This window comes from Rhinoderma darwinii, chromosome 2, assembly GCF_050947455.1.
Source record: "Rhinoderma darwinii isolate aRhiDar2 chromosome 2, aRhiDar2.hap1, whole genome shotgun sequence".
Classification (NCBI taxonomy): Eukaryota; Metazoa; Chordata; class Amphibia; order Anura; family Rhinodermatidae; genus Rhinoderma; species Rhinoderma darwinii.
In genome coordinates this window covers 102,115,486-102,130,948 of record NC_134688.1, presented here as the reverse complement: position 1 = coordinate 102,130,948, position 15,463 = coordinate 102,115,486, and the positions used below count along the sequence as shown (strand labels likewise).

The window sequence follows — 15,463 nt, the reverse complement described above, 5'->3', positions numbered from 1 at the left end:
GCAAAAAAATTGTTATGCGCGCCATTACTGAATGTGTATATTTTATGTATTGAGACTTATTTTAATGTCTATTGTAAAAAAGGTGTATGTGTATTTTTTTTAAATTTAACAATACTTTGTTTTTACTTTATTTTTAAACTTTAATGTACTGACATATATCATATATATCTGTGGACAGATAGCACACAGGCTGTTGTTAGGACATACCTCAGTATGCCCTAACAACAAGAAATATGGTAAGACAGCCCTGGAGTCCGTCAATAGACCCTGGACTGTCTGCCCATATATGGTATGGCCCTCGATCGCGTCACAGGAATTCCCTGTGATGCGATCCAGGGGCATCCCCCCCTTCTCATTTTCTCCTGAATGCTGCAGTCTGCTGTGATCGCAGCATTCAGGGGAATAACGGCGGAGATGAGAGGTTTCTCTGATCTCCGCTGTAATAGAGCGGGGCTGCGGCTGTGTAATACAACCATTGCCCCGCTCCTGACAGGAAGTGCGCGCGCGGTCAGCATGAGGTGATGCGGCCGGCGCTGTACTAATGAGCGGCGGCGCAGGCACTGAAGACAACATGGGGGTGTTTTGTAGTGCGCCCGCCATGTTCTGTCTTCAGTGCCGCCGCTCATTAGTGCAGCGGCAGCCGCATTGCATCATCCTGACCCCGTGGCACTTGTTATCAGGACTCCGGAGCGAAGCAATGGCTGTATCACACAGCTGCAGCCTCGCTCTCATACATTCATGTATTACTATACTGAGCTGCGCAGCGAAGTATCGAAATACAGGAAATAGCGGTATCGAACCGTTTAGGGATGCAGAGTATCGAAACAGTATCGAAGTTTCGATGCATCGTGCATCCCTAGTCCCACGAGTCCATACCTCTTTTAATACATGACAATAGCTTGCTGGCCTTAGAAGCAGCTGATTGACATTGCATGCTGTTTAGTTTAGGATCTACAAGTACACCCAGATCCTTCTCAACAAGTGACTCTCCCAGTGTAATGCCCCCTAGGACATATGATGCCTGCAGATTGTTGGTACCCAGATGCATAATTTTACATTTATCTACATTAACCCCGTCCCAACATTTACCGTATGGCTACATCATGGAAGTTGAGTTGTTGCCATCATAGCTGGATATCAGCGATGTATTACAGCTGACATCCGGATGTAATGGCAGGGACCGAAATGAGCTGCAATCCCCACCATTAACCCCTTAAATGCAGCAATCAAAAGCAATCGCTGTATTTAAGTTGTTTGCAGCTCATCGGCACCCCAGAAATCAAATTGCAGGGGTTTCGGTGGCTGCAATGGCAACCGGAGGCCTAATACTGGCCTCCCGGGCTGTCTAGCATGGAAGCGGTTTAGGCCTGACGGCGTCATCAGCGGTGTATGTCAGATTTATGTTACAGCTGACATCCACCAGTAACATCAGGAACCGGAGCTAGCTCCAATCCCTGCCATTAAGCGATCGCTGCATCTTGAAGGTTGCTAGCAGATTGTCAGCCCTACTACCAAGCAAATCCACGCTCCAAAACCCAACTGGTGCTCCCTCTTCTCTGAACCCTACATTGTATCTAAACAGCTGTTTACTTCCACATATATGGCATCGCCATAACCGGAGGACCCTTTTAATTATTTTTGGGGTGTCTCCCCAGTGGCACAAGCTGGGCACAAGATATTTGCCACTGCAATAGCATATCTAGGGAAAAATTTAACTTTTTACTTTGCACCATCCGCAGCACAATCATTTATGGAAAAGTCCTGTAAGGTGAAAATGCTCACTACGCCCCTTAATAAATGCCCTGAGGGGTGCAGTTTCCTAAATGGGGTCACTTCTCAGGGGTTTCTTTTATTATTTCACATCAGAGCCAATGCAATTTTGAACCAATACTTTGTAAGTCACCAAATTAGGCCTCAATTTTATATTGTACTCTTTCATTCCTGAGCCCTGTCAAATGTCCAGGCAAAAGATGTAGGGTGTTTCTAAATCCGGGAAACACTGCATAATAATTAGAGAGCTGTCTTGTTATTGTGGCACAAGCTGGGCACCACATATCTATGCAAAAAATTCAATTTTCGCTCTGCAACATCGAGTACACATTAATTTCTGCAAAACACCTGCAGGGTTAACATGCCCACTACATCCCTAGGTTAATACCTTGAGGGGTGTAGTTTCCAAAATGGGGTCACTTCTGGGGGGGTTTCCACTGCTTTGGTCCCACAGGGGCTTTGAAAGTGCGATATAGCGACCAGAAACCAATCCAGCAAAATCTGCACTCCAAAAGCCAAATGGCGCTCCTTCTGAGCCCTGCCGTGTGCCCAAACAGAAGTTTATGACCATATATGGTGTATTGCCATAATCAGGAGACATTGCTTTACAAATGTTGGGGTTCTTTTTTTTCCTTTATTTGTTGAGAAAATGTAAAATTTTTACCTAAAGCTACGTCTTAATGAAGACAAGGGATTGGTTTTATTTTCACTGCCCAATTCTAATAAATTCTCTTAAAAAAAAACCTGTGGGATTAAAATGCTCACTACACCCCTAGATGAATTCCTCAAGGAGTGTAGTTTTCTAAATGGAGTCACTTTTTGGGCATTTTCATTGTTTTGTCCCATTGGGGGCTTTGCAAACCATTCCTGCTACATGTGATCTACAAGAGCCAAATAGCACTCTGTCCCTTCTAAGCCATGCCGTGTGTCCAAACAGCCGTTTACCACACGTGGGGTATTGTTTTACTCGGAAGAAATTGCTTTACAAATTTTGCCGTTCTCTTTCCCCTTTAGTCCTTGTGGAAATTTAAAAAAATGCAGATTTTATTTTTTATGTCCTAAGTCCAATAATTTCTGCAAAAAAAACCTATGTGGCCAAAATGCTCTTTATACATCTAGATAATTCCTCAATGGGTGGTTTCCAAAATGGGGTCAAAATGAAGCTCGTTTGCAGAGCAAAATCCAGCGCCATTTTCATGTGGACCGGAAGCTGCTGCCGGACAGGTAAGAGGACAACTTCCGGCTATATGTTCAAGGCAGTGAAGGCGCAAGGAATAGGAGCAGAGGCGGGAGAAGGTAATTTATGTTTTTATGTGAAGTCTGTATTAGGTTAGTGTATGTTCGTGTTACACTGTCTGAGCACTGTATCTAATCCTCCTACACTGTGCAGTTGCTCAGAAAATGGCAGCACACAGTGTAGGATGTTTGAAGATTCAAACCCCTCCTTCTCCTGGCACTAGCCAGATTAAGGGAGGGGGGACTGTGTGAGGACAGTAGAGTGTGTCTACCCCAGATTTACAGCATAAAGCACTGAGGTTGCTTTACCATATTGACCATGCTGCAATTTTGGGAACTGCTCCCTCAAGTGCTCAGCACATGGAAATGTTATAAATTAGAATCTAATTTATAATATTTCCTGACTTGTGAAAAAATTAAAACATGCAATCACTTAAATAATTGTTTAACTAAAAGAAAAGTTACCATTTTCTAGCAACACTTTCCCTTTAAGCCATGCATTTAACTCAGAGCTCCTGCTGTCTTTCCTGTGATGCGCATGGCACAGGCAGTATTCCTGACAATACAACCTTGGAGCTCCTTCACTTCAGCTTGTAGCCTAGTTCTTTAAAATTATTCTTAAGGCTCCTCCACCTACCATGTATTCTGCCATTGGTACCTACATGGACCACAACAGCTGGATCACCAGCCCCTCCCAGTAATTTATCCACCACATGCCTAACCCTGGCACCAGGGAGTCTGCAAATGATTCCGTTGAGGTGGTCTTGGTGACAAACAATTAATTTAGTCTTCCTGATTATAGAAGACCCTACAACTGCTAATTGTCTTGCCTTCCCGGCATTACCATCTCCCAGACTACTAGCTGGGCTGTTAGGGAGATCAGTATCCACTACAGCTGCCATTTCTGAGACAGGCACCCTCACATCACCCAACTTGGCAATTTCACTTGGAATATCAGAAACTGTATTGGCCTTCCTTTTCTTGGACCACTTTACATGTTATTGATGACTTACTAGCGTATAGAAAATAATGGCATCTTATGAATATAAATCACCTCCTGGGCCTGTTACCAGGCCAGTAACAGAAGTCATAAGAGGCATGAAGTTTGCCTTCACTCACTTAGATCATGGAGTCATTTAGGCCATAATAGTTGGATATGGTGCAGTAAGTTCGGCTCTGTAGAATCTCAGCTGGTCTGGGTGTGAGCATCTGAAATTGACTTCTAGGTTGAATTCACATAATGGAAATGCTGTGGATTTCAGCACCAGCCATGTGGGTGAGAACAACAAATCTCATCCGCATGCTCTGAATTTTCAAATACACGTTTATTCTGTCCTGAATGTTCACCCCTTTCAATGTAGGAGATGACGCCACAGCACAGTAAGTGGATTTTACAGTGGAAAATTCATAGCATTTCCATCCCCATCCCATGTAAACCCAACCTTAACACGTATTAACACCATCTGAACGAGGCCTAAGTGGTGTAACGCTACGAATTGCCAAATTGTACTGTAGAAATTACAACGGGAAGGGTTAGCTACCCAGAATATCACTGGTATGCAAAAAAAAGAGCCGTTTACATAATTTTTTTGTCATTACGTATGGTCATTTTCTAATAAGATATGAACAATTCTGCAGAGAGAAAACCTACTTTAGATTATTCCATACAAAAAAAAAAAAGTGAGATTTATTACCTGTAGTAAAGTTATCTGAAGGCAAGTCATGCATCTTTAACAATTATATTTCAGAAATAGTAATAATTTATTTACAGAGCAGGTAGGGTATAATTTATTGGTTTGCTATACTTTATGCCAAGATCATGATTGTTTTAGTCAAAGACAAAGCTTTATGATTGGATCCAATCCTATTGCTAGATTTGCCCCATTCCATTTATACTGAGCTAGAGGTTTGTGGCCATGTTTAAGAAAGAATCTAATGTACACCAGGTCAGACACAAATGGCGTATGCTGGCGTTATAAGTGCAAAAATTATACTAGGTGCATTTGAATGACTTGTCTGTATATATTCCAGCAAGCAGGGTGGCTATGTGAACTGAATATAACAGTTAGCAAGGGGAGATTACCATCAGAATAACTTGTGAACATCCCCATGGTGGTTGTGTAGTGTCTTTTCCTCTATTGTATAGCACCATAGCAGAGATCTGAGGTGCAAGCTAATAACTTCTCTTCAGTTAATACAACCTGCATAGTGGGACTATATATGTCCAGTTTTACATGCAATACTATAGATTGTGTTTTAGTGAGCTAGCCCTGTGTGAACACTGCTTTAGGCCTCATGCAAATAAGTATGACAGGGTTATGTTTCCAAAGAAGTAAAATATCTGTTTATAGCATCTAGTGGAATAGGAAAACCTGGTGGTGTGCACCCATAATATATGTGAATGAGGCCTTTAAATTAAGTCATGACACTATAAATGCTAGATGGAGGCTTGTCTATACAACCCACACTTATATATGTCCATACAACGATCCTGACAAGACCGTTTTCCATCTTGTTCAACTGTTTGTATCACTTTCAGGGTTAATGGTTCATTTTTTAAGATTAACCATTCTTTCTATGAGAGACTTCCTGGTCTTCTCCACCTCCAGAGTAAGACGTTCAATCTCTCCTTTCAGACGTTCATTCTCAGTCACTAAGTGACCAACTGTCCTTTCACTCTCGTTTTCTTTTTCCTTCATTCGGACCTTTCCTCCTCTAGGTTGGGTGTTCCTCTTCCTCTTAGTTCCACATTGGCTGCTACTCGAGTCTTCATCCTCTGTATGGGTTTGGGATGGACAACTACTGCAGCCAGAGTCCACATCGAGGGCCCCATCCTGTTGCTTATTTAAAGACTCTGAAGTGGATGGAACATCAAAGTCATTGTGTGATCCCTGGGATAGAAATGCCAAAACCTCAGAAGGCAACTGATCAACCACCGTTTCCAAAGCAACCACTTCTTCATCAGTAAAGTTCACTGGTAAAGTCGAGTCTATTGACTGAAATGTCCAAAGGTAAGGAGAGCTATCCTGAGATTCCACCTGGGTGGAGAATGGAAGATATAGAAATGAAAACTGGAATAAAACTGCAACAAATATCATCTACAAGGAAAGTTGGGGTGCTGTGTGCAGCAGCAATGTAGCTCCCCATCTACCCTCCATGCCTAGATTTCTCTAATACTGAAGGACAGTACGTGCAGTAGAGAGTAGGGAACCTAACATCGGTGCGCGTGCAGAGCCTCCAATAAGTTGGACAGGAGACAAGCTGTGTGACAACCTAACTGGATTGCTGCTGGTTGACAATACCAGAGGCAACCAAATTTCTAAACAGAACAGAGTTAATAATGTTAAACATTACAGTATTAACTGGTTGCCGACACAGGACGAGTATGCTCGTCCTAAGCGGTGAGCACTTCGCGCATTAGGACGAGCATACTCGTCCTGTGTGACAGCCGTCCCTGCGCGCGTCTGTGCGCGAGATCGAGAGCGGGGCAACGGCTGTAATACACAGCCACGGACCCGCTCTGACAGTGGAGAGGAGAGAAACATCTTCTCTCCGCTGTTGACCCTTTGAACGCCACGATGAAAGCTGATCGCGGCGTTCAAAGAGGGGGGACTGCACATTGATCGCGTCACAGAAAATAACTGACGCGATCAAAGCCCACAACTCATATGGCCAGACAGCCCAGGGTCCAGTGAAGGACCCCAGGGCTGTCTGAAAATATTTCCTGTTGTTGGGGCATACTGAGGTATGCCCTAACAACTGCCTGTGTACAATCAGTACACAGGCTAATGTACTGGCATATAGATCTACGCCAGTACATTGCAGTTATAAAATCAAAATGATAAATCCCTTTATGGGATTAAAAAAAATAAAATAAAAAAAAAGACAGTTCAATGAATGTAAAAAAAATAAAAATAAATTAATGGTAAATAAATAAGTAAATAAAACACACATTTTTTATAATAAACTTTTTTAAATATAAGTCCCAAAACGTGAAAGACATATTTGGTATCGCCACGACCGTAACAACCTGTACAACAAATGTATAACATTTATGATGATCGGTGTAAAAAAAAAAAATATATATTAAAACTGCTGCGCAACTGCTTTTTATCTGCATTTTAATCTAATTACAAATTTATAGAAATTAAACGATTATGTACGTACCATTTTTTGGTACAAATACATTAAGTACAACTCGTCCCGCAAAAAACAAAGTCTCATACAACTACGTCGTACAAAAAATAAGAGTTATGAGCGTCGGGATGCAAAGAGGGAAATGTAAAAAAAATTGCTGTCCTCAAGGCCAAAATTGTCTGTGTCCTTAAGGGGTTAATAGATGAGAAATGTTTATTTTATTGAACATGCATCAACTTATCCCCATTTCCCTTGATAGCCGTTTTGAAGGGGCTACAGCGCTTTTACGAGTGCAGCTACACCTTTGTTGCCTTCACTGCACTCTGAGTCGCTGACACTTGTAGCGGCGGTTCACAGTATCTCAGCTTTCTTTAAAGCGAAGTGAATGGGAGAAGTCTAATACTGTGAACTGCGGAGACAAGCGTGTCAGCAATTCAGTGTGAGCCGCAGAAATGAAGGGGAAGCAGCGTTCAGACGAGCAGTGCGGCCCCTTCAAAACAGCTGATCTGCGGGGGTGCTTAACCCCAACCAAGGATAGGCCATCAGTTTTATGGGACTGGAAAACCCCTTTAAAGACGCAAACATGTGAAAGTAGCCGACACCTTGTATTGAACTCTTAGCTGGAAAAGTAGCTTGCATGTTTTTGCGCAGAAAAAAAAAAAAAAAAGCCGATTTCTCAACAGCTGTGGTGGCTGCAAGTCACTTGTTGCAATACAACCAGATTTTTAATCACTACTTGCAATATCGCAATGAGGCCACTGCACGCTTTGTTTTGTGCAACCACCTACCGCGTAGCCCTACCCTTAATCACAATCTTTGGAAAATGTTGAACTGGCAAGAGTACCAGTCTACAAATGTTATTACTATATAAAGTCACTACCTCATACCAGCACTGACCTGCTCATCTGTTACCAACTGGAGGGCCGCAGTATTTTTTGTTTCCAAGGACAAGATGTCTTCTAGGTCCTCATACCAGGCCTCCAGCTCCAAGCCCGACAAGGGGCCGGCAGTGCCGGAGAACGCCAAGGATTCTGCCATCATTTTTGGCAGTCTTGTTGCACAAAATCCACCACACTAGGGAAAAAAAAAAAAAAAAAAAAAAATGTTCATTCCTCAGAAATTCTACAAAGTCAAGAGTACTCTGCATACCACTTGTTATAGATGCTGCATAAACTAGATCTATAAGTTGCTATTACGTGTGCATTTAACAGCCACGCTTCAGAACGCACGCGTTTAGGGTATATACACGTCGAGGTGCAGTTATAAACTGCATCTGAAACACATGCAGTTTTATCACTTTTTATATGGCTGCATGCGGTTATAGTTCAAGTTTTGTCAACGCATTTTTTTAACCGCACCTCAATCGCTACATGTTAATATGCCCTTACGGATCTGCATTGAGAACTCCTATCCGAGGCTTCCAATATTACAACTGGGTTCAGTTTGACTGTTTAGTTACCCTTTAAACTTTGATGCGTCATAGTGACATGTCAAGTTTTGATTAGTGGAGGAGTCAGAGCACAGAGACCCCCACCAATCCCTAAAACAAAGTGGCAGAAGTGCTCAGGTTAGTGCTCTGCTGCTTTGTTTCTGTTCGGCATTTTCCATATAGGCCGAGTACGGGCTCAGACTTAATATTGAGTCCGTACAACGCTATATTGACTTCCGGAAAAACCCAATCAGAAAAGAAGCGGCTCAGTTCTCACACGAGCACTTCTGCCGCTTCGTTTTAGCAATTGGTGGGTGTCTGAGCACTGAGACACCCACCAATCAGAACTTCTGACATGTCACAAGTTTGTTGAACATTTAGTTACCCTTTAAGGCCTTGTTGCCAATGCCGATTTGCATGTAGTTAAAAAAAAACAAAAAAAAAACATTTGCTATTTGTCGCAGGCATTACCACGCCATTGAATTCAATGGGGAAAACCTGCAACAGAAAAGCAGCAATTCTGATTAATGGACATGCAGATTTTAAGTAATATTGCAGGTTACCTCAGGTGTGATGATGAATAAAGATAGTCTTCCTCTTCCAACACTGAAACAGAATAGATACAGAAATACATAAGTTGTGTCCCAGGAGAAATAATGCAAGTTCGGCCAGGATCACACAGTTTTGATGCAGTTTGCAGGTCAGTATTTGGAGCCGGAGCCAGAAGTGGATCAGAAAGGTAAGAAATGTAAAAAAAAAAAATGCGAATGTGATCCTGGCCGAGACATTCAGAAGCATCAACTGAGCCACAAAACATGACATTCCACTGCAAAGGATGAAATCCACAGCATAACAAGTGTGAAATCTGCTGCTAAACTGTACAATGGGGCATGCTGTGAGTTTGCAATCCACTTCGGATGCCATGAGCAGCGTGCCAATGGGGACACATGCATTAGACATACCAGGCTACAAATTCAGTGCAGACGCCGATCAAATATGAATCATGTGAACCAAGGTCCTGCTCCAAGAGAGCCCACTAGGGGTCTGTAAAAAGGTCACTTTCACAGCAAGTTTAGGCCTGTTTAATGTATATGCTGGGAAAAGCTCCCACCGCACATCATACATTATCCCTAGGCTCCCATGGTAAAAAAAAAAAAAAACATAGCGCAGTACGTTTCGTAAATGGATCTTGTATGGAATAGCATAATCCACACATTAAACGTACACACCATTTCAGCCTCCGTCAGGCTAATTGAGCCCCATGGACACATTAAGCTTGTTTGGTGTACGTCACAAACGTTATGTGAACAGGGCATCAGTGGCCCTCTCAGGAGCTGGATTTATCTGTGTAAAGGCTTTATATGGACTGTATAGACTTTATTTTCCCCTTTTCTAGCTCTCCTTAGTGCAGAAGGGGCACAGCAGTCAGCAGAGTTTGTCCTTCCTTCTAGCAGTGACTGAATGTTTCCGAACTTAGATCCCCACCAATCAAACTATGGCATTTAGAGTGGCAATACTAGATTGCCAAGTGTATGATAACCCGATTGTGCCAACTAGCCTCGTGTATAGCTAGCTTCAGAAAGACGCAAGTGCTGAGGATTTTTAGGGAACTCTTACGGTGTTTCCCATTACACAAGTCTATGATCAGCTCCACTGTATACCAATAGGTTGCCAGCCAAGCACTTCAATGGATGAGGGCTCCACTTCGCTCCCTTTAGAGTCAGTTATAAATTAACCTCTTAACGCCGAAGGACGGATATATCCGTCCTCAGCAGCTGCTAGTTCGCGCAGGAGGACGGATATATCCGTCCTGTGATCGCGTGGGTACTGACAGTGTACCCACGCGATCAGCGGCAGGAGCACGACTGTTATACACAGCCTGGCTCCTGCTGCAACTGCCGGAATCGAAGCGCGCTCCGATTCCGGCAGTTTAACCCATTAAATGCCGCTGTCAATAGTGACAGCGGCATCTAATGTGTTTGACAGAGGGAGGGAGCTCCCTCTGTCACCCGATCGGTGCCCCCACAAACAAATTGCGGTTCGCCGGTCGGGTTTCCATGGCAGCGGGGGGTCTAACCCCCAGGTCTGCCTTCAGCATCTGCCTGTTAGGCGATGTTGGAGGCATCACCTAACAGGTTGCCTGTCAGTTTTACACTGACAGGCAATAATGCTTCCGTATACCAAAGCATTATATATGCGATCGGCACATCGCATAGTGAAGTCCCCTGGTGGGACTAAAAAAAAAATATGGCAATCAGTTAAATAAAGTTGGTGAAAAAAAATAAATAATTACAGTGAAAATCAAATAAAACGACCTTTTTTGCCCAAAAAGTGGATTTAGTAAAAGTGTCAAAACAAAAATCACACATACACATATATGGTATCCCCGCGATCGTAACAACTTGAATAAAATTAACACATTAATTAAACCGCCGGATGAACGGCATCCAAAAAAAAAACAGCAAAATTCTCTTTTCTCCTATTCCCCCCATAAAAAATTAAATAAAAATTAATCTATAAGTCCTATGTACCCCAAAATAGTACTAATGAAAACTACACATTGTCCCGCAATAATCAAGCCCACGTACGGCCACATTGATGGAAAAATAACGTTACGGCTCTTGGAACGCGGCGATGCAAAAACAAGTAATTTTTTTCTAAAAGGCTTTTTATTGTGCAAACGTAGAAAAAAAACATATAAAACCTTAACATATATTTGGTATCCTCGTAATCGTGCCGACCCATAGAATAAAGTGAACATGTTATGTACGCTGCATAGTAAACGGCGTAAATTTATAACGTGAAAATCAATGCTGGAATAGCTGCTTATTTTCAATTCTCTCCTAAAATAAAGTTAATAAAAGTTAATCAATATATTATAAGCATCTAGAAATGGTGCAATTACAAAATACAACTCGTCCCGCAAAAAACAAGCCCTTATACGGCTATATAGACGGAATACAAAAAGAGTTACGACTCTTGGAATGCGACCGTGAAAAAACAAAAAATAATCCTTGGTCATTAACGTGCAAAATGGCCCGGTCATTAAGGGGTTAAATATCCCTTCTGACGTCCAGTGATAATTTAGCTAGTCCAGCAAGTATTAAGGGACCAGTACAGTAATCTTAATCTAGTGATAATACAGCTGCAGATGGGACCTATAGGAAAGATTTCTAAAACTTACATTGAATGTTTAACAGTTTTCTTTAGGCAGGTCTCATTGCCATAACCCTAGCACTTAATAGCTATTCACTAGTTGCCCCAGTGATGTAAACATTACATACGGGTTATAATTATATGGGTTGGTCAGAACTAAAACACTAAATATTTTTACATTGAGGAACCTTTAAGGCTGGGTTCACACTGAGCTTTTGCAGGAGGAAAATCTGCCTCAAAATTCCATTTGGAATTTTGAGGCAGATTTTCCTCTGCCTGCACGCCGATTTTCACCCGAGGCCATTGAGCGCCGCAGGCATAAAACGCAGCGAAATACGCTTACTCTGCCTCCCATTGAAGTCAATGGGTGGTCAGAGTCGTAAACACCCAAAGATAGGGCATGTCCCTTTTACCCGCGAGACGGTTTTTCCACTTGCGGGAAAAAAAAAAAAAAAAAAACTCCGCCTCCCATTGAAAATAATTTTCAGCTGTTTTTTGGCACTTTTGCGGCACGGCTTCCATGTAAAAAAACTCAGTGTGAACTCACCCTAAATATGATGTAGTCTGGACAACCCCCCCCCCCCCCTCCAAGTACAGCACCTGGCTTTACAATCAGTCCCATAGAAAATTACTAAAGTGGCAGCGTGCGCGTGTCCACTCACTGCTCCATTCAAAAAGGGCACACGGGGCCCAGCAGTCAGACGTTTGTCACTGCTCCTGTGGAAAGGCGATTATACGGTAGTCCCACAAATATAATTTAAAAGGACAAGCATAGTGCGCTACAACCCGAGTGTCTAATCTGGGCTCTTATGCACATGTCATTTTAGTCACTATTTCCTCGACTGGTTAACTGAAGTATTACTGGAGTCCTGCCCGGACATGATTATAGGAAGACACAACCCGCAGTGAGAAGTTTTCATATGTGGAGGAGAACTCCATTATAATAGTTCATATAATGACCAAACATCTCCGTGTCCAGAGCAACACTAATAAAGACTGTCGCCATTTCTAAGCAATTAATGTATTCTGGTTATCTCCTGTATATCATTTACAGGAGGGAAACATTGTCCAACAAACATTCATTAAGACGACGTCTCCATAGACATTTTAGGCGATATTGGCCCTTATAGCCACGCAAAGTGTTCACACACGTCCAATGGGACCAGAAAACTACCGCCCGATGCATGGCCAGAAGTAACGGACCCTCCTACACTACTTTGTGGGTCATCAATTGCAGAACCACCGTCAGGGTACGTGCGCACACAAGCAGTTTTCAAGGGAAACCGGCTCGTGATTTTCAGCAACTCATGTTTTGCGATGTGTTTTTACAGCCGTTTTTCTACAGAGTCAATGAAAACCGGCTCAAGAAATTACATGCGCTTTTTTACGCAGCCATTTTACAAAACGGCCACGTAAAAGAAAAAGCCCAGTCGGAGCAGAACGCCGTTTTTCCCATTGAAATCAATGAGCAATGTTTGGAGGCGTTCTGCTTCCAATTTTTCAGCCGTTCTCAGCCCAAAAATAAGCCATGTAAATATACCCTTAGTGGTCGCACAAGTGACCCAATACACAACTCCGATGAACACATCTCCATGTCGGCCTTCCAGTTTCGGGGTTTCTTTTGTTATAAGATTACCCTCAGCCATCATGGAGTTGCAATAAATGTTTATCTGAATTTCTAACCAACAATCATTGACTGATCTAAATCCTGCACTTGTCCAATGTGTGTGACTGCTTTGTTTTCAGACCATGTGCACTGACGTCATGTCACATGACCAGGCCTCCAGTGGCCCGGATATGACGTCATCTCAACTAGTATGCGAACAAGGCGAAAGATCTGACCAAAATAAAACGAGGCAAAGAAAAGATTCAAGAAAGTTACAGAACTTAGTCTCGGTCACCAGATTATCAAATCCCTATCTCCTATTGCATGTGATCGGCGCTACAATGTAGATAACAGTAAAGTTTTTTGTTTTTTTTAAAACTTTCATTTTTGGCCAAGTTATGAGCTATTTTATATATATGCAAATGAGCTTTGAAATGGACAACTGGGCGTGTATTGTTTTTAACTGGGCGTGTTTACGTGTATGACGCTGACCAATCAGTGTCAAACACTCATCTCCATTCATTTACAAGCAGCACAGCGTTCTTACTAGAACGATGTGCAGCCACATACACAAGTGTCCTGATAATGAATACATATGAAATCCAGCCTGGACGTCGTGTGTACTCAGAATCCTGACACTTCTGAATCTTTTCTCTGAGATTGCAGCAAGAAAAACGAAATCTCGCGAGATTACGGAGCTAAACGAGATTTCGTTTCTCTTGCGAGTCAGGATTCTCAATACACATGACGTCCAGGCTGCATGGTCATGTGTATTCATTATCAGGACACTTGATTAACGTTAATCAAGTGTCCTGATAATGAATACACATGATCATCCAGCCTGGACGTCATGTGTATTGAGAATCCTGACACTTCTGACTCTTTTCTCTGAGATTTCCAGCAAGAGATTACACGTGGCTTGCTGGAATCTCACAGAAAAGATTCAGAAGTGTCAGGATTGTGAATACACATGACGTCCTGGCTGGAGATCATGTGTATTTATTATCAGGACACTTGTGCATGTGGCTGCACATCGCTGCTTGTAAATGAATGGAGAGGAGTGCATGACACTGACTGGTCACTGATTGGTCAGCGTCATACACTTCTATTCACAACACCCAGCTAAAAACACAATACATGCCCAGTTGTCCGTTTCAAAGCTCATTTGCATATATATATATATAAAATAGCTCATAACTTGGCCAAAAATGAACGTTTTTTTTAAAAAACAAAAACGTTGCTAGAGAATCTGGTGACAGAGCCTCTAAACTCAACTTCTAACTGCAAAATTCAAGTTTAATAACCACAAACGTAAGAAATAGTAACCTTGGAACAGGAAAAATAAATATGTTATTGGTTATATATTAGTCACACGATCACCACAATCGTTTGTTACTGGTTATCTGAGACCAACGGAATTATCCCACCTACAGTAAGGGGACAATAGATATTGTAGGGGGGGGGACAGGGGACACAGACAGTTTTAGTGGGGACTGCTGACAGTATTGTTTACGGCAACCATCAGAGCCTCAAACATCCTACAACTCGTGCGTGACACATTAGATCATTACAACAACAAAATTTAATCAGCTCCAATACGATTACATAGTAACCGATTACCTTCCTCCACGTAGGGTCTGTTCTCTGGTGACAGGGACAGTGACCGCGGCGGCGCAGGGTGGTGGCGAGTGGGTTCTCGTTTGAAGACCAGGAGCTCATGTTAATCATCGTCTGCGTCTTTTGCAAAACGACTGAAGGTCGAAATGCCGAAACCTGCTTTATATATGACAATTTGAGCCAATGGCACCGCCGATACATGGCACGTGACCACAGGTGACGCTGGCCAATCATTAGCTTCGGCCGGCCGTCTCTTTACTATGTCTCTCAATGTTGTATGTTATTTAATATAAGGCTTGCGCAAAAAGCCAATGAAAAAGCAGATTTAGATTCCAGATCGAGGCTTGAGACGCAAAAAGGGGTGTGAGCGGGTTTGCGGATGTGCGTAATGGAAGGGGATGAGATGCGGAAGTGTCTTGCTGGAAGTCACGGGTTAGGATGAGTCAGAGAGGATGATGCAAGAGCTGGCAAGCCGTGGCCAAGTTTAAGTGATCAGATCCAGGGGGACTTCC

At 42.6% G+C, this 15,463-nt stretch overlaps 1 protein-coding gene across 1 annotated transcript; it reads right to left on the bottom strand.

Annotated features, from left to right (window-relative positions):
• Positions 1-4,604: 4,604 nt before the first annotated feature.
• DDIT3 (DNA damage inducible transcript 3) lies at positions 4,605-15,081 on the bottom strand. The gene is made up of 4 exons (XM_075850163.1): positions 14,955-15,081; positions 9,136-9,178; positions 8,041-8,217; positions 4,605-6,044 (listed from the first exon to the last, which is right to left on the bottom strand). Exons 3-4 carry the CDS (start codon positions 8,182-8,184, stop codon positions 5,556-5,558), a joined length of 633 nt encoding a protein of 210 aa, XP_075706278.1. The 5' UTR covers positions 8,185-8,217; positions 9,136-9,178; positions 14,955-15,081; the 3' UTR covers positions 4,605-5,555.
• Between the last annotated feature and the right edge of the window lie 382 nt (positions 15,082-15,463).